At 41.8% G+C, this 22,060-nt stretch overlaps 1 protein-coding gene across 1 annotated transcript in view; it reads right to left on the reverse strand.

Annotated features, from left to right (window-relative positions):
• LOC103251241 (zinc finger FYVE domain-containing protein 9) overlaps positions 1-22,060 on the reverse strand; it is a 104,676-nt gene that overhangs the window by 1,362 nt on the left and 81,254 nt on the right. The window contains exons 11-15 of the mRNA XM_008049824.1: positions 11,379-11,529; positions 9,358-9,438; positions 7,105-7,267; positions 3,445-3,550; positions 1,359-1,535 (exon numbers count right to left, since the gene is read on the reverse strand). Of these exons, the coding sequence (XP_008048015.1) occupies positions 1,359-1,535; positions 3,445-3,550; positions 7,105-7,267; positions 9,358-9,438; positions 11,379-11,529 (678 nt within the window). The remainder of the gene's footprint in view (positions 1-1,358; positions 1,536-3,444; positions 3,551-7,104; positions 7,268-9,357; positions 9,439-11,378; positions 11,530-22,060) is intronic.

Here is a 22,060-nt window from a genome sequence, read left to right on the forward strand (position 1 = left end):
AACCCCCAACCAAAAAAAAAAAAAAAAAAAGCAGCCAGGGGAGAGGGTATGCATTAGTTCGGACACTCCTTACTTAGAAAGATATGGAGTGTCCGAAATAATACCTTACCCATTGGTTGTGAAAAACTGAAATGAGAACTATACACGTGCATCTTCTCAATACAGCAGAACTGGGTTCACCCGTGTGTCCATCCATGCACCATCTTCTGAGCACCTACAGGCACAGGGATCCAAAGGAATGCAACAGGGCCCTGCCCTCATGAGACTCACACATTTAAGGGAAAGTGTCTATTTGTGTTGTGAGGTAACTCTTCAGCCAGATTAGTGCCACGTGAGACAGGACCATGGCACTCACTTCATGATATGCTTTACCCTGATATGCTTAGAACAGCGCTGGGCAGGACTTCAAGGGGAAAATAAGTATTTGTTGATTGATGACTAATCAGGAATTGGAACCAGACACACTCTTTTCATTTCCTCATCATGGCACAACCCTGTGCTCAGGGGACCAGTTTTTCCCCATAAGCACTCCGGCCAGGAGCAACTTGTTGAGCAGAATTCCTATTAGCTGGGAGGGGTGGTCATGCTGAACATCTGCACCCATCTTCTAAATGGCGCATGGCTAACGTGGTGGGGGCGTAGAGGAGTCTGACAGTTTGCAGGCATTGAGGCAGGGCCGGTGAGTGAGACACGCTGCAGGCATCCAAAATCCAAAAGAAATGTAGAGAGTCAAGTACTGGAAGAGAAACACTGGACAAGGAACTGGGGGCTGGGGCACTACAACAAAATTGTTACTACAAAGAGCATATTAAAATGCACGTATGACAGAGAGAAGCATTAACAAGAAAATTAACGGGCAATAGCTCAAGCCCTATCAACTAGCATGAAAATGTTAACAGTAGGAAAAACCTTATGAAGACGTGGGAGCTGCAGGGGCCAATCAGCACATATCTGCTCTAGTCAGATTTAAAAACAACAGGATGGGGCAGTGTGGGATCTGCCTCCATGGGAATGCCGAATGATTCCTGACGGGACTGGGGGGTGGGGCTCAAAAGGTAGCAGAGACGCCAGTCACAGGGGCGGCAGGTCCTCCACACGCTTCCCTCCTCACTCCACACTTAGAAGGAAATGAGTCCCCTGAGTTCCCTGGGAGACATGCAGATGCAGAAGCCACAGCTCAGTAGTTTTGAGAGGCCGACCAAGCAGCACACCTTGGTATATTGCTATTAGGGGGAAGGCCAGAATGCTTGGTCTGCTCAGGAGAATGTAGCTCTCGGCGCTGATGCAGGAAAACACACAAGTCAGTAAAGCAGAGTCACTGCCCGGGGCCAGCTTCAAAAGCTGCCTGAGACTCTTACCTGATCTGAATCGAGTGTCACACGTAGTCCCAGTTTAGTCATTCCATCTTCCTTCAGAAGCTTCAGGTGGGGACAGAGAGCAAGGCAGAAAGCCTTGGCAACATGCTCCGTCAATCTGCTGTGATCTGCAGGATCACTGAGGGAATTGTGCTGGTCGTCATTTTCTAGGAAAAACACCTGTTCCCCAAACAAAAGAGACTTTTAACCTTGTGCCTAGATTTTGGAAGAAGCAAGTGGATTCGCTCACCGTTTGCAAGCATCCAACAAGACGTGCAAGAGTACCTGACACAACCAGGACACCATAAAGTTCTTGGACCAGGAAAAGCAGGGCGCTGATGCCTCACATCTAAGAAACAATCCCTGTCTCGCAGTCTCTGCTATGTCCCACAACATCACAGCAGCAGCCTGCCTCTCTCCTAATTAGCCACTACATGGTTGAAACAGCACCTTCTCAGAACCAGAAAAGGCCACCATTTTGCACTGTGTGCTTCTAAAAGGTAATCCCTATATGTGGACAGTTTTCTTAGAAACTGACCTTAAGCCTAAGAGAATGGCCTTTAGAGATAATGTAACCCAGACCTTCATTTTACAGATTATTCAGAGAAGGGAAGTAACTCGCTTAGAAGTATTTAAGGGACAGAAGCAGAGCCAAGCCTAGAATCTGAGTCTTTTGCCTTTTATTGTGGACACAGCTTTTCCCCCACATGCCCCAGCCACTGCAGAGGTCACAGCTGTGTCAGTGTGCTTCCACAGAGCCAAGCACTGCACTGTGCACAGGCAGAAGCGTAGTCAACCTGGAACTGAGAGACCCAGGTCCTGGTAACAGGAAAGTCATGGGCAAGTCCCTATCAAAGGACTTCTTTTTTTTTTTTTTTTTTAGTTGGAGTCTCACTCCGTCGCCCAGGCTGGAGTGCAGTGGCATGTTTACGGTCACTCCAGCGTCGAACTGCTGGGTTCTGGGGATCCTTCGGCCCTCAGCCTATCAAGTAGCCGGAAGTATAGGCGTGCGCTACCATGCCCAGCTAATTTTTTGACTTACGATAGAGACAAATTCTCACTAAGTTGCCCAGGCTGGTCTTGAACCTGCGGGCTCAGCTGATCGACTCACCTCGGCCTCCCAAAGTGCTGGGATTACAGGCTGAGCCACCGAACCTGGCCTGAGCATTTTTTTTTAATTTAAAGATGTGGGGTGTGATTCAGGATTAGGTGTACAAGTAGTCATTGCATGGGTAAAGTTTGGGCCTCCCTTTGGTCCCCACTTCACCTGGTTTGAGATCAATAGAGCTTTCAAGTTACAGAGCAACTTAATACAGTGAAGAAGAGCTTAGGAGTTGGCTGGATCTGAATTTGAATCACAATTTTTCCATTAGTTATTTATCTTGTAGTCCTGGACAAGTTATCTTGTAGTCTCTGAGCTTTAGTTTTTCTTTTTTTCTTGTTCTGTTGCCCAGACTGGAGTGCAGTGGTGCCATCTTGGCTCACTGCAGCCTTGACCTCTTGGGCTCAAGTGATCCTTCCACCTCATCCTCTCCATTAGCTAGGACACATCACCATGCCTGGATAGTTTCTGAAATTTTTTGTAGAGATGGGGGTCTCACTATGTTGCCCAAGCTGGTCTTGAACACTTGGCCTCCAGTGATTCTCCTACCTTGGCCTCCCAAAGTGCTGGGATTACAGGTGTGAGCCACTGCACCTGGCTGCTACTTTTCTTATTGGTAAAATGGTCTATTTTTTAAAGACTGTGTTACTTGAGATAGTTTTAACTCTAAGTGCAGAATAACTGACCCAGTTTTCTGAAGAATACAGAAAAAATGGCATGAACCACTCAGAGATGCACCCTTCTTGAATTCCAATGCAAATAAGTCTCTAAAAAGCTCATTCATCGGAAGAAGGTACGACAGACTGCTGCAGGCTGCAACTGGTAACATTTCTTCCCCATGATCTAAGACCAGAGGGACTTGGAGTACAGAGAAGGTCAATGGAGAGATGTTTTTCTTATCCTCCAGAATCTGCTCAGAATGTGGCACTTGGCCTAGCACAGAGTTGTGCTCAAAGTGGATCAAAATGCCAAGTTTCATTTCCTTACCTCTGTCCATCTGATGACTTTTCCATTTGCTTTATATTCTGACCCATGGAATATCTTCACATTTGTTATAGTCTCCATGGATTTCCCATCTATAGGGCTTACAACACTAAAATAGAGGCAAAGGAAAGAGAGAGAAGCAGCTCTTGAAGTTAGAGGAGTCATATTTCTCACCAAGTTTTGCTGCAGAAGTCTTGCTACTAATTACACTGGGTGCCTTACTGAAAACTTCTGTGCAGCACATGACAGCAATAAGACACCATTGCACAAAAATGTACATGAACAGAACTCTCAGCAAAAGGGCCTATGCATAGAAATAACCCATATATGCAAAAATGAGTCATTTTCCCAGGAGCTGGTTCTCTTTAATGTAAAGAAATCGTTTACTCAAACCTGCTCTCCTTCTAGCATTCCTTCTTTTAGTGAATGCATGGCTACCACCCAATCTTGTTTTCCCTTTTTTTCCTGACTCTATGATAGTACTCATCTATCTTATTCTTCATGTTTGCATATCTAACTACAAATAAACTTCTGAAGAGGAGGGCAGACACTATATTTTGCCTCTGTATGCTATATTCCCAGTATGAACCCACTGCTTGAAACTTGGGAGTTTGATGAATGTTTACTAAGAATTATTTGACCATGTATGTTGATTATGACAGTGTTGGTATGAACTGTTGAAAAGTATCTATGTATCTGTCATTAAAAAAAAAATCCCTCCAGTGCTAAATCATCACTCCTAGTTTCCTGACTAGAAAGGTCGCTTCTGATAGTTATTTTCTCCCTGAAATAGCATTGTATAAAATATCAGGCAGACACACATTCATTCTTTTTTGAGTTGGAGTCTCACTCTGTCGCCCAGACTGGAGTGCAGTGGCCGCTCCCGGCCACCGCAGCCTCGACCTGCTGGGCTCCGGCGATCCTTCCGCCTCAGCCTTCCGAGTAGCAGGAATTACAGGCACGCACTACCACGCCCGGCTGATTTTTTGATTTATGGTAGGGATAAGGTCTTGCTGCCCAGGTGGGTCTCGAACCCGCGGGCTCAGGTAACCCACTCACCTCAGCCTCCCAAAGGCGCGGGATTACAGGCTGAGCCCGAGCCCGGCCCACACATTCATGCTAATGAGAATTCAAAATGACTGGCAAAAAGATTCCAAACTCTTTCTAATAATTTTCAAATGTGTTTATGTTCTTGTGTCTCTATGTATTAAAAGTCAAATTTAACTTGTACTTTAGTATCAGGCATTTACTTCATTTACTTGGGTTAAATTTGAATAATATAAATTTAATTTTTAACTTATCAAATAACAATGCCAAGAAACGGCAACCTTAGTTGCTTAGACTCCTTTGAGGAGGGACACCCAGACACTCAGGGACAAGCTGGAGAGCATTCCCTTTATGCACTGCAGATTGAACTCCTGAGGTCAAGAGTCCTCCCTGGCTGGCTCTTGTCTTGTTTTCTAAGACACTGCCACTCGTAGCTGCAGCTGCAGGAAGAGGCAAGATGCTTGTGATCAGTTACTGCTACCTCATGGCATCAGATTTTCAGATTATCCATTTTTTGGTCCTAATAACCATGTCCATTTCCAACTCTAATAAATACAAATTTCTTTTTGTTCAAAATGAAAATCAAAAACAGTTTCTAAAAATCTGATGTGCCATGTTCTGAACGCCCTGTCTGCTTTATTTCTGCTCTTCACTAGACTGGAATGCTTGCTCCGTCACAACCACACAGCAAATACCTACTCATCTTACCCAATTCAGCTCCAGCACCAGCCATTTCTCTAAGAGGTCTTTCTTGAATAATGCCCTATAACCTCTACAAAGCTGCTCTTTTTCTTTTTGTCTTTACTATATGGTATATAGTTATCTATCAGACTCTTCCATAATTCAAGCATTTATTTCTTTATAACTGTCTTCAAAACTAGACTGAACTACTTGTCAGCAGGGACCATGTAGAATTCAGTTTTGTATTGAGAGATCTGACATATTTTTGTATGTTCATAGCCTGGGGAATAAATGAATAGATGGATGAATGAGTGAAAGAAAGCTTAAAATAATGAAGTATGATATATTCATATAATCAGTCAATAAGCACCTACTATGTGCCAGATAATGTTTTAGGTGCTGGTGATACAGCAGTGAATAAACCAGACAAAAATCCCTGCCCTCATGGAGCTAACATTCCAGGGGCAATATAATAAGATAAATAAGTAAAAATATATATTAGATAGTTATATGTCATTAAGAAATTTAATGCAGGGAGCGGGGAAGGAGCTATTGGAAGTGGGAGAGAGAAATGTGTATGAGAGGTTTGCAACTCAGGTTGACCAGGAAAGGCCTTCCTGGGAAGTGACATTTTGGAAACGATTTGAAGGTGGAGAGGGGGCGGTTCCAGAGGCAACCTCGGAGAGGAGAGCATGCTGAGGGAACAGCAGGCATAAAGGTCTGGGGCGGAAGCACAGCTGATGTGTTCAAAGAAGGCCAGTATTGCTTCTGAGGGGCGAGAGGGTGGGTAGAGGGGTTCACAGATTTGTAGGACTTTGAGGTCATAAAATGTTTGGGCTTTTACCCCAAATGATACTGGAAACCACTGGTAGGTTTTGAGTGAAGGAAGTAGCATCACTTTGGCCGTTGTTTTGGAAACTGGGTTGGGGAAAAGGAGGAGACGGAGATTAGAAACAAGGAAACCAAGTAGAAGGCTCCTGCAGTAATGCAGACCACATGATATGGTGGCTTAAACTAGAAAAGCAGCAGTAGAGATGGTGAGAATTAGTGCAATTCTGGATATTTTATTTTTTTTGAGTTGGAGTCTCACTCTGCCGCCCAGACTGGAGTGCAGTGGCCGCTCCCGGCCACCGCAGCCTCGACCCACTGGGCTCCGGCGATCCTTCCACCTCAGCCTTCTAAGTAGCTGGAACTACAGGCGTGTGCTACCACGCCCGGCTAATTTTTGATTTATTGTAGAGATGAGGTCTTGCCAAGTTGCCCAGGTGGGTCTTGAACCCACGGACTCAGGCAATTCACTCACCTCAGCCTCCCAAGGCATGGGATTACAGGCTGAGCCACCGAGCCTGGCTATTTCTGGATATTTTAAAGTAGTGCAAACAGGGTTTATGTTGGATTAGGTGTGGAGTGTGAAAGAAAAGTGTCAAGGATGACTCCAAGGCTATGGCATGAACTATTAGAATAGGGCTGCCACATACCAAAGATACAAGATTTGATGAGCGGAGAAGTGGTTCTAAGTCCCAGCCCTGCCATTCTGAGCTTCGTAGACCTGACAAGTCATTTAGCCTTTTGGTACTTGTTTATTCATTTGTAAAATGGGAAAGACAACACCTGTTCTAACATCAAATGAAACAATGTAAGCACACATGCGTTATAAATCATAAAAGGCTTAGGTATTACTATCATCTCAATAACTTTAGAGGGGCTGTTTTGTTCCATCAATCCCCCCATACTCACCTCAAAAATAAATACAGCAGCTTCCTCAGAAATTAAGCTAAGAAAGCTGAAATTTTAAATCCTATATCATACATAGAAAGCAGTCTTTTCTCTTAGGCAAGACTTTCAGCGAAACTCTAAGACACCAGTGTAGACAGCAGACAAAACCCAGAGGCTGGCCCCTAACTAAACGCCACAAGGGGAAGTCACCACATTTACCCCTTGTTAACGTTCTTGTCATCTTCCACCCACTGGATGTGGATGTGCTCCTGGGGATCCTCTGCGTCTGCCTTCCCACAGGTGATGGTGAAGTCCTTCATCTCTCGCAGCGCCTGCCTCAGGGAATCCATGTTCTCTGCAGTGATCTGGACCATAACGCCATCTAAGAATCAGCACCAAGATAACACAGATGGAAACAGCACAAAGCCAGGGAGGGGGGCAGAAGAAACATAGGACCTGGCTCTAGCAAATCCTTCTGAGTGAAACATAAAACTTTGCTCTGTCCTGCAAAGCTGATAGACACAAAGAGGTTTTGTTTTTCAAGCTGAATCTCTTACTTATTGAGTGTTGTGACGAGCAAATGCCACGGTGGGTTCTGCTTTAAAACATCTGCTTGGTGATTTCACTTCAGACATATCTCAGAGTTTCTCTTGACTACTCAAGGGGAAAACTTACACCTGTAACATTCTTCCTCTGCACTCACAGAGCATTTTGTTCCTATTTCTACTCTCATATTTATCATGCTATGATCATACTTGTTTGCATCTCCATTTCTCTAACCTCACTATGATTGCCTGGCATAGAGTAAACGCCCAGTAAATGCTTGTTAAATAAATCACTGCATAAACTACAGTAGTGGGCTTGGGGATAAATCCATTTATTAACTACCAATACGGCAGACCTGCCACAGAGTTTCATATGGACTACCATACAGCTAACAGGTGGTAACCACTTTTTAGCAGCTACCTCCCTGAGTCAAAGGCAAACACTGAAATTGAGGGTAAAAGGTGTCACATGCTGAGCAATTATCCATCTTCACTGACACAATTTTGACAGCTGAAATAATTTCTAAAGAGCTTCAATAAAAATTTCATAAACAGGTCAGGCGTGGTGGGTCATGCCTGTAATCCCAGCACTTTGGAAGGCTGAAGTAGAAGGACTGCTTGAGCCCAAGTGTTTGAGACCAGCCGGGGCAACATAGCAAGCCCTCATCTCTACAAAAAAAAAAATAACAAATTAGTTGGCATGGTGGCGTATGCCTGTAGTCCCAGCTCCTCAGGAGGCTGAGATAGAAGGACTACTTGAACCTGGGACAAGGCGGCAGTGAGCCATGATTGTGCTACTGTGCTTCACCCTGGGGTGACAGTGAGACCCCAACTAAAAAACAAAAGAAAAAAGAATCTCATAAATAGGCAGCCAGTTGCTCTACTGAAACATGGAGTGAAAGACAAGACCCAAGAAATTCCCAACCTAGAGACATAAACACATAACTTGTATATATATATATATATATTTTTTTTTTTTTTTTTGAGTTTTTTTTTTGAGTCTCACTGGAGTGAGACTGGAGTGCAGTGGCTGCTACCGGCCACTGCAGCTTCGACCTGCTGGGCTCCGGCGATCCTTCCGTCTCAGCCTTCTGAGTAGCTGGAATTACAGGCATGCACTACCATGCCCGGCTGACTTTTTTGATTTATTGTAGAGATGAGGTCTCGCTGCCCAGGCTGGTCTCGAACCCGCGGGTTCAGGCAATCCACTCACCTCAGCCTCCCAAGGCGCGGGATTTACAGGCTGAGCCACCGAGCCCGACTTGCTTGTATATTTTTTTGCATTTAAAAAAAATTTAGCCGGGCTCGGTTTGAGTGAGACTCCAACTCAAAAAAAAAAAAAAAGTTTGCAGGTTCGGGGTACACATGTGTATTTATTACATGGACATATTGAAACATAACTTGTAAACATAATGCTTTGCATTTGTAAGGATCTGTTTCAGTTTAATTTTTCTTTTCTTTCTTTCTTTTTACTTTTTAAAAAGCAGGGTCTCACTCTGTCACTCAGGCTGGAGTGTAATGGTGGGATCATAGCTCACTGTAGCCTCAAACTCTTGGGCTCAAGCAATTCTCCTGCCTCAGCCTTCTGAGTAGCTAGGACTGAACTTCATTCTGCACATTTACATATTTGCACCCAGTAATATATCTGAACGTAGACTATGTCCCTCAGGTACCTTATCCAGAACTCTGAAAGACCATCTCTTAATTTTTGTCACTATCCCATAGCAATCCTACCACTCACTCCCTTCTTTGGAAAAATAAGCACTCTCATGGCAGTTTTAATCTGCTGACAAGATACTACTGAGTAAGTGATGGGAGTCAGACAGCTACTTTAGAAGTGTCAAAGATTCCCTCAATGTCCCTTCCCTTTTTAGTTCTGTAATTAGGACTGAAGTAACGTACATGCAGTAAACAACTCATTCTTTACCTTCCACAATACTGGACTTGGCAAGGTATCCCGAAGAGGATTTCAGCGCGCCACTGAACACAAAGAAACTGGCACCAGTCACTGAAACAGCAACAGAAGTAGTTTAGTGAAGACAGACCCTGAGATGGAAGGATTGGGAATAATAATGAAATTCAGCAGTTGGGAAGTCCAACCATCATTATACAGAAAATTTTTAAAAGCCTCAAATCTATATTCCATAATATACAATAATTCTGACGCCTATGATAACTTTGAGCAATGAGGGAAAGAGGTTTTAAAATACTCAGATAATGAACATTTGTATACCTAACCCTGAATTGTACACATCTTTAAAATAAAAAATCAGAAAAAAAGATACCAACTGGCGTGGTAGCTCACATCTGTAATTCCAGCACTCTGGGAGGCAGAGGCAAGAGGACTACCTGAGACCATGGGTTCAAGACCAGCCTAGGCAACATGGCGAGACCTCATCTCTACAATAAATCAAAAAATTGGCCAGGTATGGTGGCGCACACCTGTAGTTCCAGCTACTTGGAAGGTTGAGGCAGAAGGATCGCCAGAGCCCAGCAGGTCGAGGCTGCAGTGCCCAGGAACGGCCACTGCACCCCAGTCTGGGCAACAGAGTGAGACTCCAACTCAAAAAAAAAAAAGAAAAAAACCCATTTGAAAGACAAACTCTTCACAAAACAAAAAATATCAATTACATTTAGCTTTATGAACACTTCACTATACTGTCCTTATTTTTCCATGTTGTAAACTGAACTGAGGGAATCCAATCTCCTGCCCACTGGCCCTACAATATATATTTTTTTTGAGTTGGAGTCTCACTCTGTCGCCCAGACTGGAGTGCAGTGGCTGCTCCTGGCCACTGCAGCCTCAACCTGCTAGGCTCCAGTGATAAAAAAAAAATCTTAAAAATAGAGATAGCTATTATCCATTCTTTTCTAATTTCTTCTTTTCCAGTTTATACCTCTTGTGCCTTTACTTAATACCTGATTTTTAAAATATATTGAAGACAGTGACCTACAGTATGTCTGCTAGGGAAGTGTTTCACAAAACTATATAAGAAGGCTACTTGAGGAGAAACTCTGAGGGAAAAAAAGGATTTGTGGTCAAATACATTTGGGAATAGCTAGATGAAAAATCAGAATACATTCAGCTTGTTAAAGGGCCTAAAAAGTCCTGTAAACTGGGCATGGGGCTCATGCCTGTAATTCCTGAATTTTGGGAGGTATCGTTTGAGGCTAGGAGTTTGAGACAAGCCTGGGCAACATACTGAGATCCTGACTCTACAAAAATAAAAATAAATTAGCTGGGCATGTTGGCCTGCAGCTGTCCCAGCTGCTCAGGTGGCTGAGGTGAGAGGGTCCCTTGAGCCCAGGAGGTTGAGGCTACAGTGAGCCACCATCATGCCACTGCATTCCAGCCTTGGAGACAGAGTGAGACCCTGTCTCTTAAAAAAAAAAAAATTTCTGTAGTAAAGAAATCCATTTAAACTTGTTTAATACAGTATTTCTTTAAAACTATAGAGCCTGAAGAAACACTCTGGGTAATGCCATCTTCAGAGTGCTTCTCATACTCTAATGTGCATTTGAAGCATACAGGGATCTTATTAAAACGCAAATTCTGATGTGTGGATTCTTCATGAGACCACATTCCAAGTAACACTAAGTCTAGTTGCCTTCCTTCAGTAGCCTATCAGTCTATTAATTAACATTCTTTGGGAATGATCATTCAGCAAGCTCCAAATCTACCTAAGTATAATATGGGGCCTAATCTTGCCCTCAAATACCAAGGGCCCTATCAATAGCCTGAGGCAGTATTTTCAAAACGTTTCCCACAATAACAGAAGTTCCATCTGCAGCTCCGAGTCTGGCTGCTAGGGGAGTCAACACAATCCTGGAGTACACGGTTGAAAAGCTCATTTGTTTGTGGTCACCCATGTAGAAAGTGAGTGTTACAGGACTGACGTATTCAGCATAAACTCCCAATACCATAATCTCAACCAGCTCAATGCTCACCTTTTCTGGGCTGATTGTGAATACTGATAGCCTGGGTCTGATAGTTTCCATCATCATTTTGAACACATACAAGATGAGAGTCTGCCTTTTCATTGAAGCAGGCGCCTCCTGCCAGGACATGTTCATTGGATTTGTTCATGGCTTTCATCATCTGCAATCACAGAAGAGAGTTAGGCCAGGTGCAGTGGCTCACATCTTTAATTCCAGCACTTTGAGAGGCTGAGGTGGAAAATCACTTGAGCCCAGAAGTTCGAGACCAGCTTGGGCAACACAGTGCGATCCTGTCTCTACCCAAAACACAAAAACTTGGCTGGACGTGGTGGCATGTGCCTCTAGTCCCAGCTACTTGCAAGGCTGAGACTGAAAGTTCAGCTGAGCCCAGGAGATCAAGGCTGTGGTAAGTTGTGATGATGCCCCTGTATTCTAGCCTAGGTAACACAGTGAGATCCTGATTCAAAAAAAAAAAAAAAAAAAAAAAAGTTAATCTGATTGTGACAAGAATAGGCATTTTTTTGTCTGACATGGTATAATCCCATCTTCTCAAAGACAAAACTAACAAATCAGTACTACTAATTCATGTGACAAAGGAGCTACCAAATAATTTTTAAAAAGAAATCAGTCACCAATAGTAAAATCAACATAAACAAAAATTCCCTGTAGAGTTTATAAGTGATTTGTACTATGACCTAATAAGTACGTGATATAATTTGCATTCATGTTTTGGTCTTTTTATTGTTGCACTGAACTCAAGTAACTAAAATTAGTTTAGCTAATTGCAGTTTCTCCCCTACACTGGATTTTCCAAGGATTTATATTCTGAAATTTTTTTTTTTTTTTTTTTGAGTTGGAGTCTCACTCTGTCACCCCAGACTGGAGTGCAGTGGCTCGCTTCCGGCCATTGCAGCCTCAACCTGCTGGGCTCCGGCGATCCTTCCACCTCAACTTTCCAAGGAGCTGGAACTACAGGCGTGCGCTACCATGCCCAGCTAATTTTTTTGATTTTATTGTAGAGATGAGGTCTCGTCAAGTTGCCCAGGCGGGTCTCGAACCCGCAGGCTCAGGCAATCCACTCATCTCAGCTTCCCAAAGCACTGGGATTACAGGCTGAGCCACTAAGCCTGGCTTCTGAAATTCTAAGTTTAAAAGAATGAAAGAATGTCCCATATTTAAGTGCATCTGCCTTATTTTCAACATCTAAAAGAGTGAGGCATTCCTCACTCAGACATATGAAACTCATTATTTCTTAATTTTATTAACTTATGTTTGAGCTCTTCAATTAAATCAGTTACTAATATTTTGCTTTGTTCTTGTCAAAAGATGTAAGATAATAATTCTGAACTTAATCTGAAAAAACCCATGGGCCACTGCTTTGTGTCTAGTAAATAAATCTGAATTTATCTTGATATTAAACTCTAGCCTCTGACTGAAACAGGTTAAATGATTATTTTGGGGGGGGTTATTTTATTTATATAGAATCGGATTCTTTTTTTGTTATTGTTTTTTTTTTAAGAGATGAGATCTCACTATGTTACTCAAGCTGGATTCAAACTCCTGACCTCAAGTGATCCTCGTACCTTAGCCTCCCAAATAGCTGGGATTACAGGCACACGCCACCACACTCAGCTGTAGATTAATGATAATTTGTTTTTATTTCCCATTTTTTCCTTCATGTTATCTCATTTGTCAGACTTTCTGATCTAATTCTTTCGAATGACTTCAATTATTTAAAAATCTAATCTGATGGGAGGCTAAGGTGAGTGGATTGCCTGAGCCCACGGGTTCAAGACCCGCCTGGACAACTTGGCGAGACCTCATCTCTACATTAAATTAAAAAATCAGCCGGGCGTTGTAGTGTGCACCTGTAGTTCCAGCTACTTGGAAGGCTGAGGCGGAAGGATCGCCGGAGCCCAGCAGGTCGAGGCTGCGGTGGCCAGGAGCATGCCACTGTACTCCAGTCTGGGTGACAGAGTGAGACTCCAACTCAAAAAAAAAAATCTAATCTGAAATTTATTTTGTTTTACTCCCCATTTCCTGCGATATTATAAACTGTAGTACTATAGTACTCCATCTCCCCTCCTACACCGATCAGCATTTGGTCTCTATACATTATCTACTCAGAATATTTCCTACAGTCTATGTCGCCACTGTGTTTGGCTTCTTTCATCCACAGAGCATGTATTAGTCCTTAGCTTCCTTTTTATGGCTGAAAAATATTACATTATATATAAATACCACAATTTGTTTATCCATTTACCTGCTGAACATTTGAGCTGTTTCCACCTTCCAGCTACAGTTAATAATGCTACTATGAACATGTGTGTACATATACTTGTTTGGGTACCTTGTTTTCAGTTCTTTTGGATATAAACTTGGGGGTAGAACTGCAAGGTCCCATGTTAATTCTATGTTTAGCTTTTTGAGAAGCTACTAAATTGTTTTTTATAGTGGCTGAAACATTTTAGATTTCTACCAGCCATGTATAGGGGTTCCAGCTTCTCCACATCCTTGCCAACACGTGCTATTTTCCTTGTTTTTCAAAGTCATCCTACTTGGTGTGAAGCAATACCTCACTGAGGTTTTGATTTGCATTTCTATAATGATGAATGATGTCTTTGTTTTTTTTTTTGAGTTGGATCTCACTCCGCTGCCCAAGCTAGAGTGCAGTGGCATGCTCATGGCCACCTCAGAGTCAACCTGCTGGGCTTCGGCGATCCTTCCTCCTCAGCCTTCCAAGTAGCTGGAACTACAGGCATGCGCTACCATGCCCGGCTAATTTTTTCTTTCTTTTTTTATTGTAGAGATGAGGTCTCACCAAGTTGCCCAGTTGCCCGGGTTGGTCTCAAACCTCTGGGCTCAGACAATACTCTCACCTCGGCCTCCCAAAGTGCTGGGATTACAGGCTTGAGCCACCTTGCCTGGCCTTTCCATTTGCATTTTATTTTATTTTATTTTATTTTATTTTGAGTTGGAGTCTCACTCTGTCGCCCAGACTGGAGTGCAGTGGCCACTCCCGGCCACCGTAGCCTTGACCTGCTGGGCTCCGGCGATCCTTCTGCCTCAGCCTTCCAAGTAGCTGGAACTACAGGCACGTGCTACCACACCTGATTAATTTTTTTTTTATAATTGTAGAGACGAGGCCTCACCAAGTTGCCCAAGGCTGATCTCGAACCCCTGGGCTCAGGAAATCCTCTTGCCTCAGTCTCCCAAAATGCTGGGATTACAGGCTGTGCCACTGTGCCCAGCCTGAGGATCTTTTCATGTGATTCTCAATCTTCTTTGCAAAATGTCTATTCAGATCCTTTATCCATTTTTTTATTGAGCTGTTTGCTCTTTTTTGTTTTTAGAGAGAGGGTCTAGCTATGTTGCCAAGGCCGGCCTAGATCCTCCTACCTCAGCCTCCTGAGTAGCTGGGAATACAGGCACATACCACCATGCTTGGCTGTCTTTGCTGTTGAATTGTAGGAGTACTTTCTATATCCTGGTTATAAATCCTTATCTGACTTAGGATTTGCAAATATTTTCGCCTGTTCTGTCGGTTGTCTTTTCACTTTCTCAATACCGTACTTGGATGCATAAAAGTTTAAAATTTTTATTAACTCCAATTTATCTCCTTTTTCTTTGTTGCTTGAGCTTTTGGTATCGTATTTAAGAATCCAATACCAAATCAAAGGTCACAAAGACTTATCCCTATGGCTTTTCTGAAAGCTTCATGGTTTTAGCTCTTATATTCAGTTTGTTGATCCATTTTGAGTTAATTTTTATACCTAATATAAGGCAGGGGTACAACTTCATTCTTTTGCATGTGAAAATTCAGCTATCCCAGCACTGTTTGTTGGAAAGACTACTCTTTTACCATTGAATGGTCACGGCACCCTTGTTGAAATCAATTTGTCATAAATGTATGGATTTATTTCTGGATTCTTTTCTTTTTTTGGAGTCAGAATCTCACTGTCACCCAGGCTGGAGTGTAGTGGTACGCTCATGGCCACTGCAGCTTCCACCTGCTGGACTCAGGTGATCCTTTCACCTTGGCCTTCCAAGCAGCTGGAACTACAGGCGTGCACCACCATGCCCAGTTAATTTTTTGATTTACTGTAGAGACGAGGTCTCACCATGTTGCCCAGGCTGGTCTCGAACCCCTGGACTCAAGCAATCATCTCACCTCCACCTTCCAAAGAGCTGGGATTACAGGTGTGTGCCATCAAGCCCTGTCTAGATCCTGGATTATTAACCCTTTGCACTCAAAGACATCTCGTGGATCACCCACCAGCAACTCGACCACACTTTTTTACAGAATAGTGAAAAACGAATCACTTTATATCAAATAGTATAGTGTTAGAACCAATTATTTTATTGTAACGTTTGATTTATAATGGAATTCTGGACATTGAGGAACTTATTTATGACAAAAAAATTAAAGTTTTATATCTTATATTCTTCTAATGTGTGGTAACATGTAAAACAGTCACCAACCTGTAGAGCAGGTTCACTGATACATGTTGTGCAACAGTAATTTGTTTTATGTCTTCCACCTGGTGTTTTTCTATTTGAGCCAACAAGGCAGTTTCATTTTCCTCCTTCCATATAAACAATATGTAATTTATTGTCCAGTCTGTTGTTCGAAAACAATTCTTTTTCTGCATAACAACGGTTAATATTTTCTTATGTATATCTCACTACATATTCCATTTTTTTGTTTTGTGCAATTTGAATAGAAAACTTCAAGGAAACATACACTTTTGAAAAATTTGTACTGGCATAAGTTTGTCCTGTATAATCACCAGCAATCTCTGAGAGGGGACATCTGAGTGGTTTGCTAGATTTATGATGTACCCTCAGAGGGGACATCTGAGTGCAAACGGTTAATTATATTCCATGTCAGTATCAGTTTTGATTACTGTAGCCCTGTAACAAGTTTTAAAATTGTGAAGTATAAATCCTCCAATTTTGTTCTTTTTCAAGAACATTTCTGATGGCTATTCAGGGTCGCTTGCAATTCCAGATAAATTTGAGTATTGTCTTTTCTCTTTCTGCTAAAAGGTCACTGAAATTTTGATAGGGCTTCTGTTGAATCTGTAGATCACTTTTAGTGTTAACATCTTAATTAAATCTTCTAATCCATAAACACAAAGTCTTTCTATTTATTTAGGTCTTTTAAAAATTTCTTTCAACAATGTTTTATAGTTTTTTTTCAGGATACAAGTATTTATTACCTTCTTGGTTAAATTTATTCCTAGGTATTTTGTCAATATAATCTAAGGCATCATTATCTCTTGGCTTTACTTTGTTGTTTGTAACTCTTGAAAAGTTAACATTTTAATATATTACTATATCAACAGAAGCATCTAAACAATAATTGAATATGCCTTTTACACTGACATTAATCGACCTCACTTATCCAAACCACTTCTATTAGGGTTTTCCAAAGGTTACTTTTATTTTATTTTATTTATTTATTTTTCTGAGTTGGAGTCTCACTCTGTCGCCCAGACTAGAGTGCAGTGGCTGCTCCTGGCCACCGCAGCCTCGACCTGCTGGGTTCCGGCGATCCTTTCGCTTCAGCCTTCCAAGTAGCTGGAACTACAGGCACGTGCTACCACACCCGGCTAATTTTTTGATTTACTGTAGAAATGAGGTCTCCCTAAATTGCCCAGGTGGGTCTCGAACCCGCGGGCTCAGGCAATTCACTCACCTCAGCCTCCCAAGGTGCAGGATTATAGGCTGAGCCACCAAGCCTGGCTCCAAAGGTTACTTTTAAATAATTCTTCTGCAAACAGGATGAGTCAGCTAGAAGATTTCTGCTTAGCAATGTCAACTGACAGGCAAATTTAGGTTCTCATTTGCAATTTACATTTGTATCATGTGAAAGTAACTGAGATGATCACAATTTTAAAGAAATCATTACTTCTAAATCATTAGGCTAAAGTAGTTTCTAATTCTGTCTCCACTAAGCAGCCTAAGAAACATTTTCAATTCAGACATTCTGAATAAATTAGCTGGCCTCAAAGGAAATCATCTCCCTGGATGTCAATTGCAAGCCAATGAGATACACTTCATATTCTTTTAAAGACAAATGAATGTACAAGTTTTCTTCCTGTTAAAATAATGTTCATTTACAACAAGAGCAGTTTCCCAGATACTAAAAGGACCTTGCTAACCATAAAATAAACTTATACTTGTCATACAATGATATAACTACTTAACTATATATTTTAACTGTGCTACTTCCCTGTTAATTCAAATTCTAAAATGTCTCTTGAGTCTATAGCTATCTTCACCACAGTCCAAGGCCTAATTACCTCTCTTCTGGACATAATAAAAACCTTACAACTGGGTTTCGGACAGTCTCTTATCATTTCTGATTCACTCCATACAATGTTTCCATACTTATCAAAGCACAGCTCTGACAGGTCACCCCTTCTCCACTTTGTCCTCCATTCAGAATCACTTCCTATGCTCTAGCCCCCAAATCAACTTTTTTGCCTTGCCTCTCCTTCTACAGTATCTTTATATTCAGCTCTCAGATGCTCTACCATTTCCCATCCCTGAGTCTTTGCATATGTTCCTGTTCTGCCTCCTTTTCCTTCTCCCATATCCAAGTACCTGAAAAGGCTGCCCCCCCAAAATAGCAATTCGTCCATGAAGCCTTAACTTCCATTTAGACATTTTTTTTTAATTTAAACTTTATTTTATTTTCAGACATTAATATGACCACTCTCTTCTTTGAAATGCCACAGCAGGCCGGGCTCAGAGGCTCAGCCTGTGTTCCCAGCATTTTGGGAGCCTGAGGCGAGTGGACTGCCTGAGCCTGCAGGCCCAAGACCAACCTGGGCAACTTGGCAAGACCTCGTCTCTACAATAAATCAAAAAATTAGCCAGGCATGGTAGCATGCACCTATAGTTCTGGTTACTTGGAAGGCTGAGGTGGAAGGACTGCCTGAATCCAGAAGTTCGACGTTGGGGTGGCGGTGAGCGTGCCACTGCACTCCAGCCTGGGCAACAGAGTGAGACTCCAACTCAAAAAAAAAGCCACAGCACATTGATTTTTAATATGCCATCATCTACATTCAGCCTTGGATGATTATTAATAGCAAGACTACCAATGTTTGGATACCTGTTTTGCTAGAAACTGTGTGACTTTGGGCAACTTACTTGACCTCTTTGTGTACCAGTATCTTCTTCTGTAAAATGGGGTAATAAAAGTAACTGTTTCATAGAGTTATGAGAGTTAAATAAATTGATATTTACAAAGTGCTTAGAACAGCAAATACATAATAAGCACTGAGTAAATATCTGTTAAATCAACTGTGCTGCCCATCAAAAGAGGGACTGGATTTTTTAAAATGAGTATTATACAGCCATAAAGAAGGACAAAATTATGAACTTCGCAGCAAATTGGATGATCTTAGAGTTTGTAATACTGAGTGATCTATCACAGAGAGAAAGAACTGAGTACCACATGTTCTCACTCATAAGTGGACCTTGAACAATTATCATAATACTATAAGAAAGGGATTGGCAGTAGTGAGAAACTGTCAGGGGAGGGGGAGGCACACCTCATCAACAAAGGTACCTGCATAATGACCATTTGTATACCTGATCCTGAATTATACTCCATAGAATTTACAATTTAAAAAATTGTACATTTTTAAAATTAAAAAATATGTATCTGTTAAATAAAATTTGTATGCTTGTCGCCCGTACTCTGCCTACTGAACCTTATAGCAACCTTAAAATCAGCAGTAAGTAATTCAACCAAGTACCTCTTATAAAATAATGAAATTTAGAACTTTTTCTAAGAGCTTACAAATTAATGAAAATGACATACTGATAAAAGGCAGAGAAACAGCTGCTGTAACAACAGTATGTGCAAAGCAGGTAACATTTATGACATATCAACCAGGAGCCAGGCGCTGAGCTTGCTGAGTTAAATATGAAAAGGACCATTTTAACACATCAAGTGAAACAGCATATAAGCTTTATCTCCCTGTGTGTCCCACACTTGGAGTCCATGAAAATCACAAAAGCCAGTTAAAAGAAAATAATTCTGTAAATGATAATACTGGAGGAATGGGTGAGTGAGGAGTTATAACATCTAATCCATCTCTCAGTTAACATACTATGTACTTCAATTTCCTCTCTAAGATTTTATGTCTAAAAAATGACAGCTGATCTACCCTTTTGATTAGAACTGGAAAGGACTTATAGAGGAGAAGTTTAAGTGGGCCTTGAGGAATAGCTACAATTTATATGATGTATTAGGCTGAGCACAGGGCCTTGCTCATAGTGGGTACTCAATAAATATTTGGTGAATATATTCACTAGTAAACCAAATAAGTAGGAATAGAGTTGGAGGGTTTGTCATATTCATACAAACCAAAAGTTAATGTTTTTGCACAATTTTTTAGAAAAATTAGTGGTTCTACTGTAATTGTAGTGCACATAGATTAGGTATGTAATAAAAAAGTTTCCATGATTCAATTCTATAAACATTCAACAAGTGATTAACAAAGGCTTAACGTTGGAAGAGCCATTGCAAAAGTGTGGCAAATTCATGAACACAAACAACCACAAAATGGATACATGGGAGAATGAAAGACATATTCTCTGCCCTCGAGGGAGGGGCTCACAATTCAGAGCAGGACAGGATTCACACCCAGGAGATAAACATGCTATGTGAATACAGAACAGCTGGGAAAATGAAGGAGAAAAAGAATGATGCCGTCTGGGGAATGAAAAATTCTAGGGAGGTTTGTTAAAGGCTGTAACATTTGAATTGATTTTAAAATCAGGTGCAGGGAAAAAAACATTCTGGTTAAAGGGAATATGAATGAAGGAACAAACACTGAACTAACAAAGAAACACTAAGCTGAATAATTGCAGAGTTATTTAGGAAAAATGTAAATATGTACCTTTCCAGTTAGCTGAATTAACTAGTGTCCAGTGGCTAGGCCCCACCTTCCAGTTCCAAGAGTCTACATATTGCCAGCTGTAAGCCTTCACTCACTCATTTAGAAAATACTCAGTTAGCAAATGTTTACTGAGCATCTAATATATGCCAGGGCCTGTATTTGTGTTTGGTTTATTCAGTAATAGACAAACAAATCCTTCCCTCATAGAGCTTATTATATTCTTGTACATGTAAGGGAGGAGACAAAAACAATAAACAAAATAAATAAAATACATAAAATTATTATATGAAGGAGACCCCCCAAAACCCAGAATTATCTTTTTGGAGGGCAGGCCCCTTGTAGTACATTTGAAATTTGTTCTTCTGGATCAAACGGTCAACCAAAGTTTTTATCTGGAAGTTTTGAAAAGGTCGTGTCATGAAAGTCCCAGTTGTGGCAAACAGGTGATGGTTCTACCACCATGACAAGACACCTGCCCACACCATTGAATGTTCAGTTGTTGACCCCAAATGGCATGGTCCTCGTGTCCTACCCTCCCTATTCACCCAATCTCATCCTGAGTGACTTATTTTTCTTTCCCTGGATGAAAAAAGTCCTCAAACGGAAATTTCTTGTCAATGTGGAAGTGCTAAACAAAAAACAGCAGAAGCACTGAAAGGCATCAAAACTGACAAGTTCAAAAGCTGTTTTGAACAGTGGAAAATGCATCTTGATAGGTGTATTGCATCAAGTGGAGAGTACTTTCAAGGTGACAAGCTTAAACATGTAAGAATAAATACACAAATTTGTATAAGCAAGTTCTGGGTGTTTTTGGGTCTCCCCCTTGTACAATGATAAGTGCTATAAGAGAAAAATAAAGCATGGAAGGCAGCCTGGGAGTAGCAGTGGGTGTAATTTTTTTTTTTTTTGAGTTGGAGTCTCACTCGGTTGCCCAGACTGGAGTGCAGTGGCCGCTCTCGGGCACCGCAGCCTCGACCTGCTGGGCTTTGGCGATCCTTCCGCCTCAGTCTTCCGAGTAGCTGGAATTACAGGCATGCGCTACCACGCCCAACTGATTTTGTGATTTATTGCAGAGATGAGGTCTTGCTGCCCAGGTGGGTCTCGAACCCGCGGACTCAGGCAATCCACTCACCTCAGCCTCCCAAAGGCGCGGGATTACAGGCTGAGCCACTGAGCCCGGCAGTGGGTGTAATTTTAAATAGGATAGTCAGAGGAGGTGTCGCTGAAAAAAGTGAGGGAAAAGTCATAGAAATATCTAAGGAAGAGCTTCATAGGCATTCAGAACAGTTGGTCGCAATGCCCTTGAGTGGTAACAGGCCCGGCCTTTTCAAGGAACATTAAGGACAGTGTAGCTGAAGCTAAGCCATAGAAAAGGGAGAAGTATAAGAAATGAGGTCAAAGAGGTAATGAGTCAAGAAATACAAACGGCATAGAAAACTTCAGTTTTTATTCTGATTGAAATGAAAAAATCTTTGGAGGGTTTTGAGCAATGACGTGATACGACTCAGTTTTGGGTTTTTTTTTTTTTTTTTTTGAGTTGGAGTCTCACTCTGTCGCCCAGACTAGAGTGCAGTGGCCGCTCCTGGCCACCGCAGCCTCGACCTGCTGGGCTCCGGCGATCATTCTGCCCCAGCCTTCCAAGTAGCTGGAACTACAGACGCGCGCTACCACACCTGGCTAACGACTCAGTTTTAAAAGGATCACTTAGTGGGAGGATACTGCACAAATCCAGGTCAGAGACCAGACTGATCCAAAGATTGAGAGGTAGTT

This window comes from Carlito syrichta, unplaced genomic scaffold (assembly GCF_000164805.1).
Source record: "Carlito syrichta isolate Samal-C Ts95f unplaced genomic scaffold, Tarsius_syrichta-2.0.1 Scaffold137712, whole genome shotgun sequence".
NCBI lineage: Eukaryota > Metazoa > Chordata > Mammalia > Primates > Tarsiidae > Carlito > Carlito syrichta.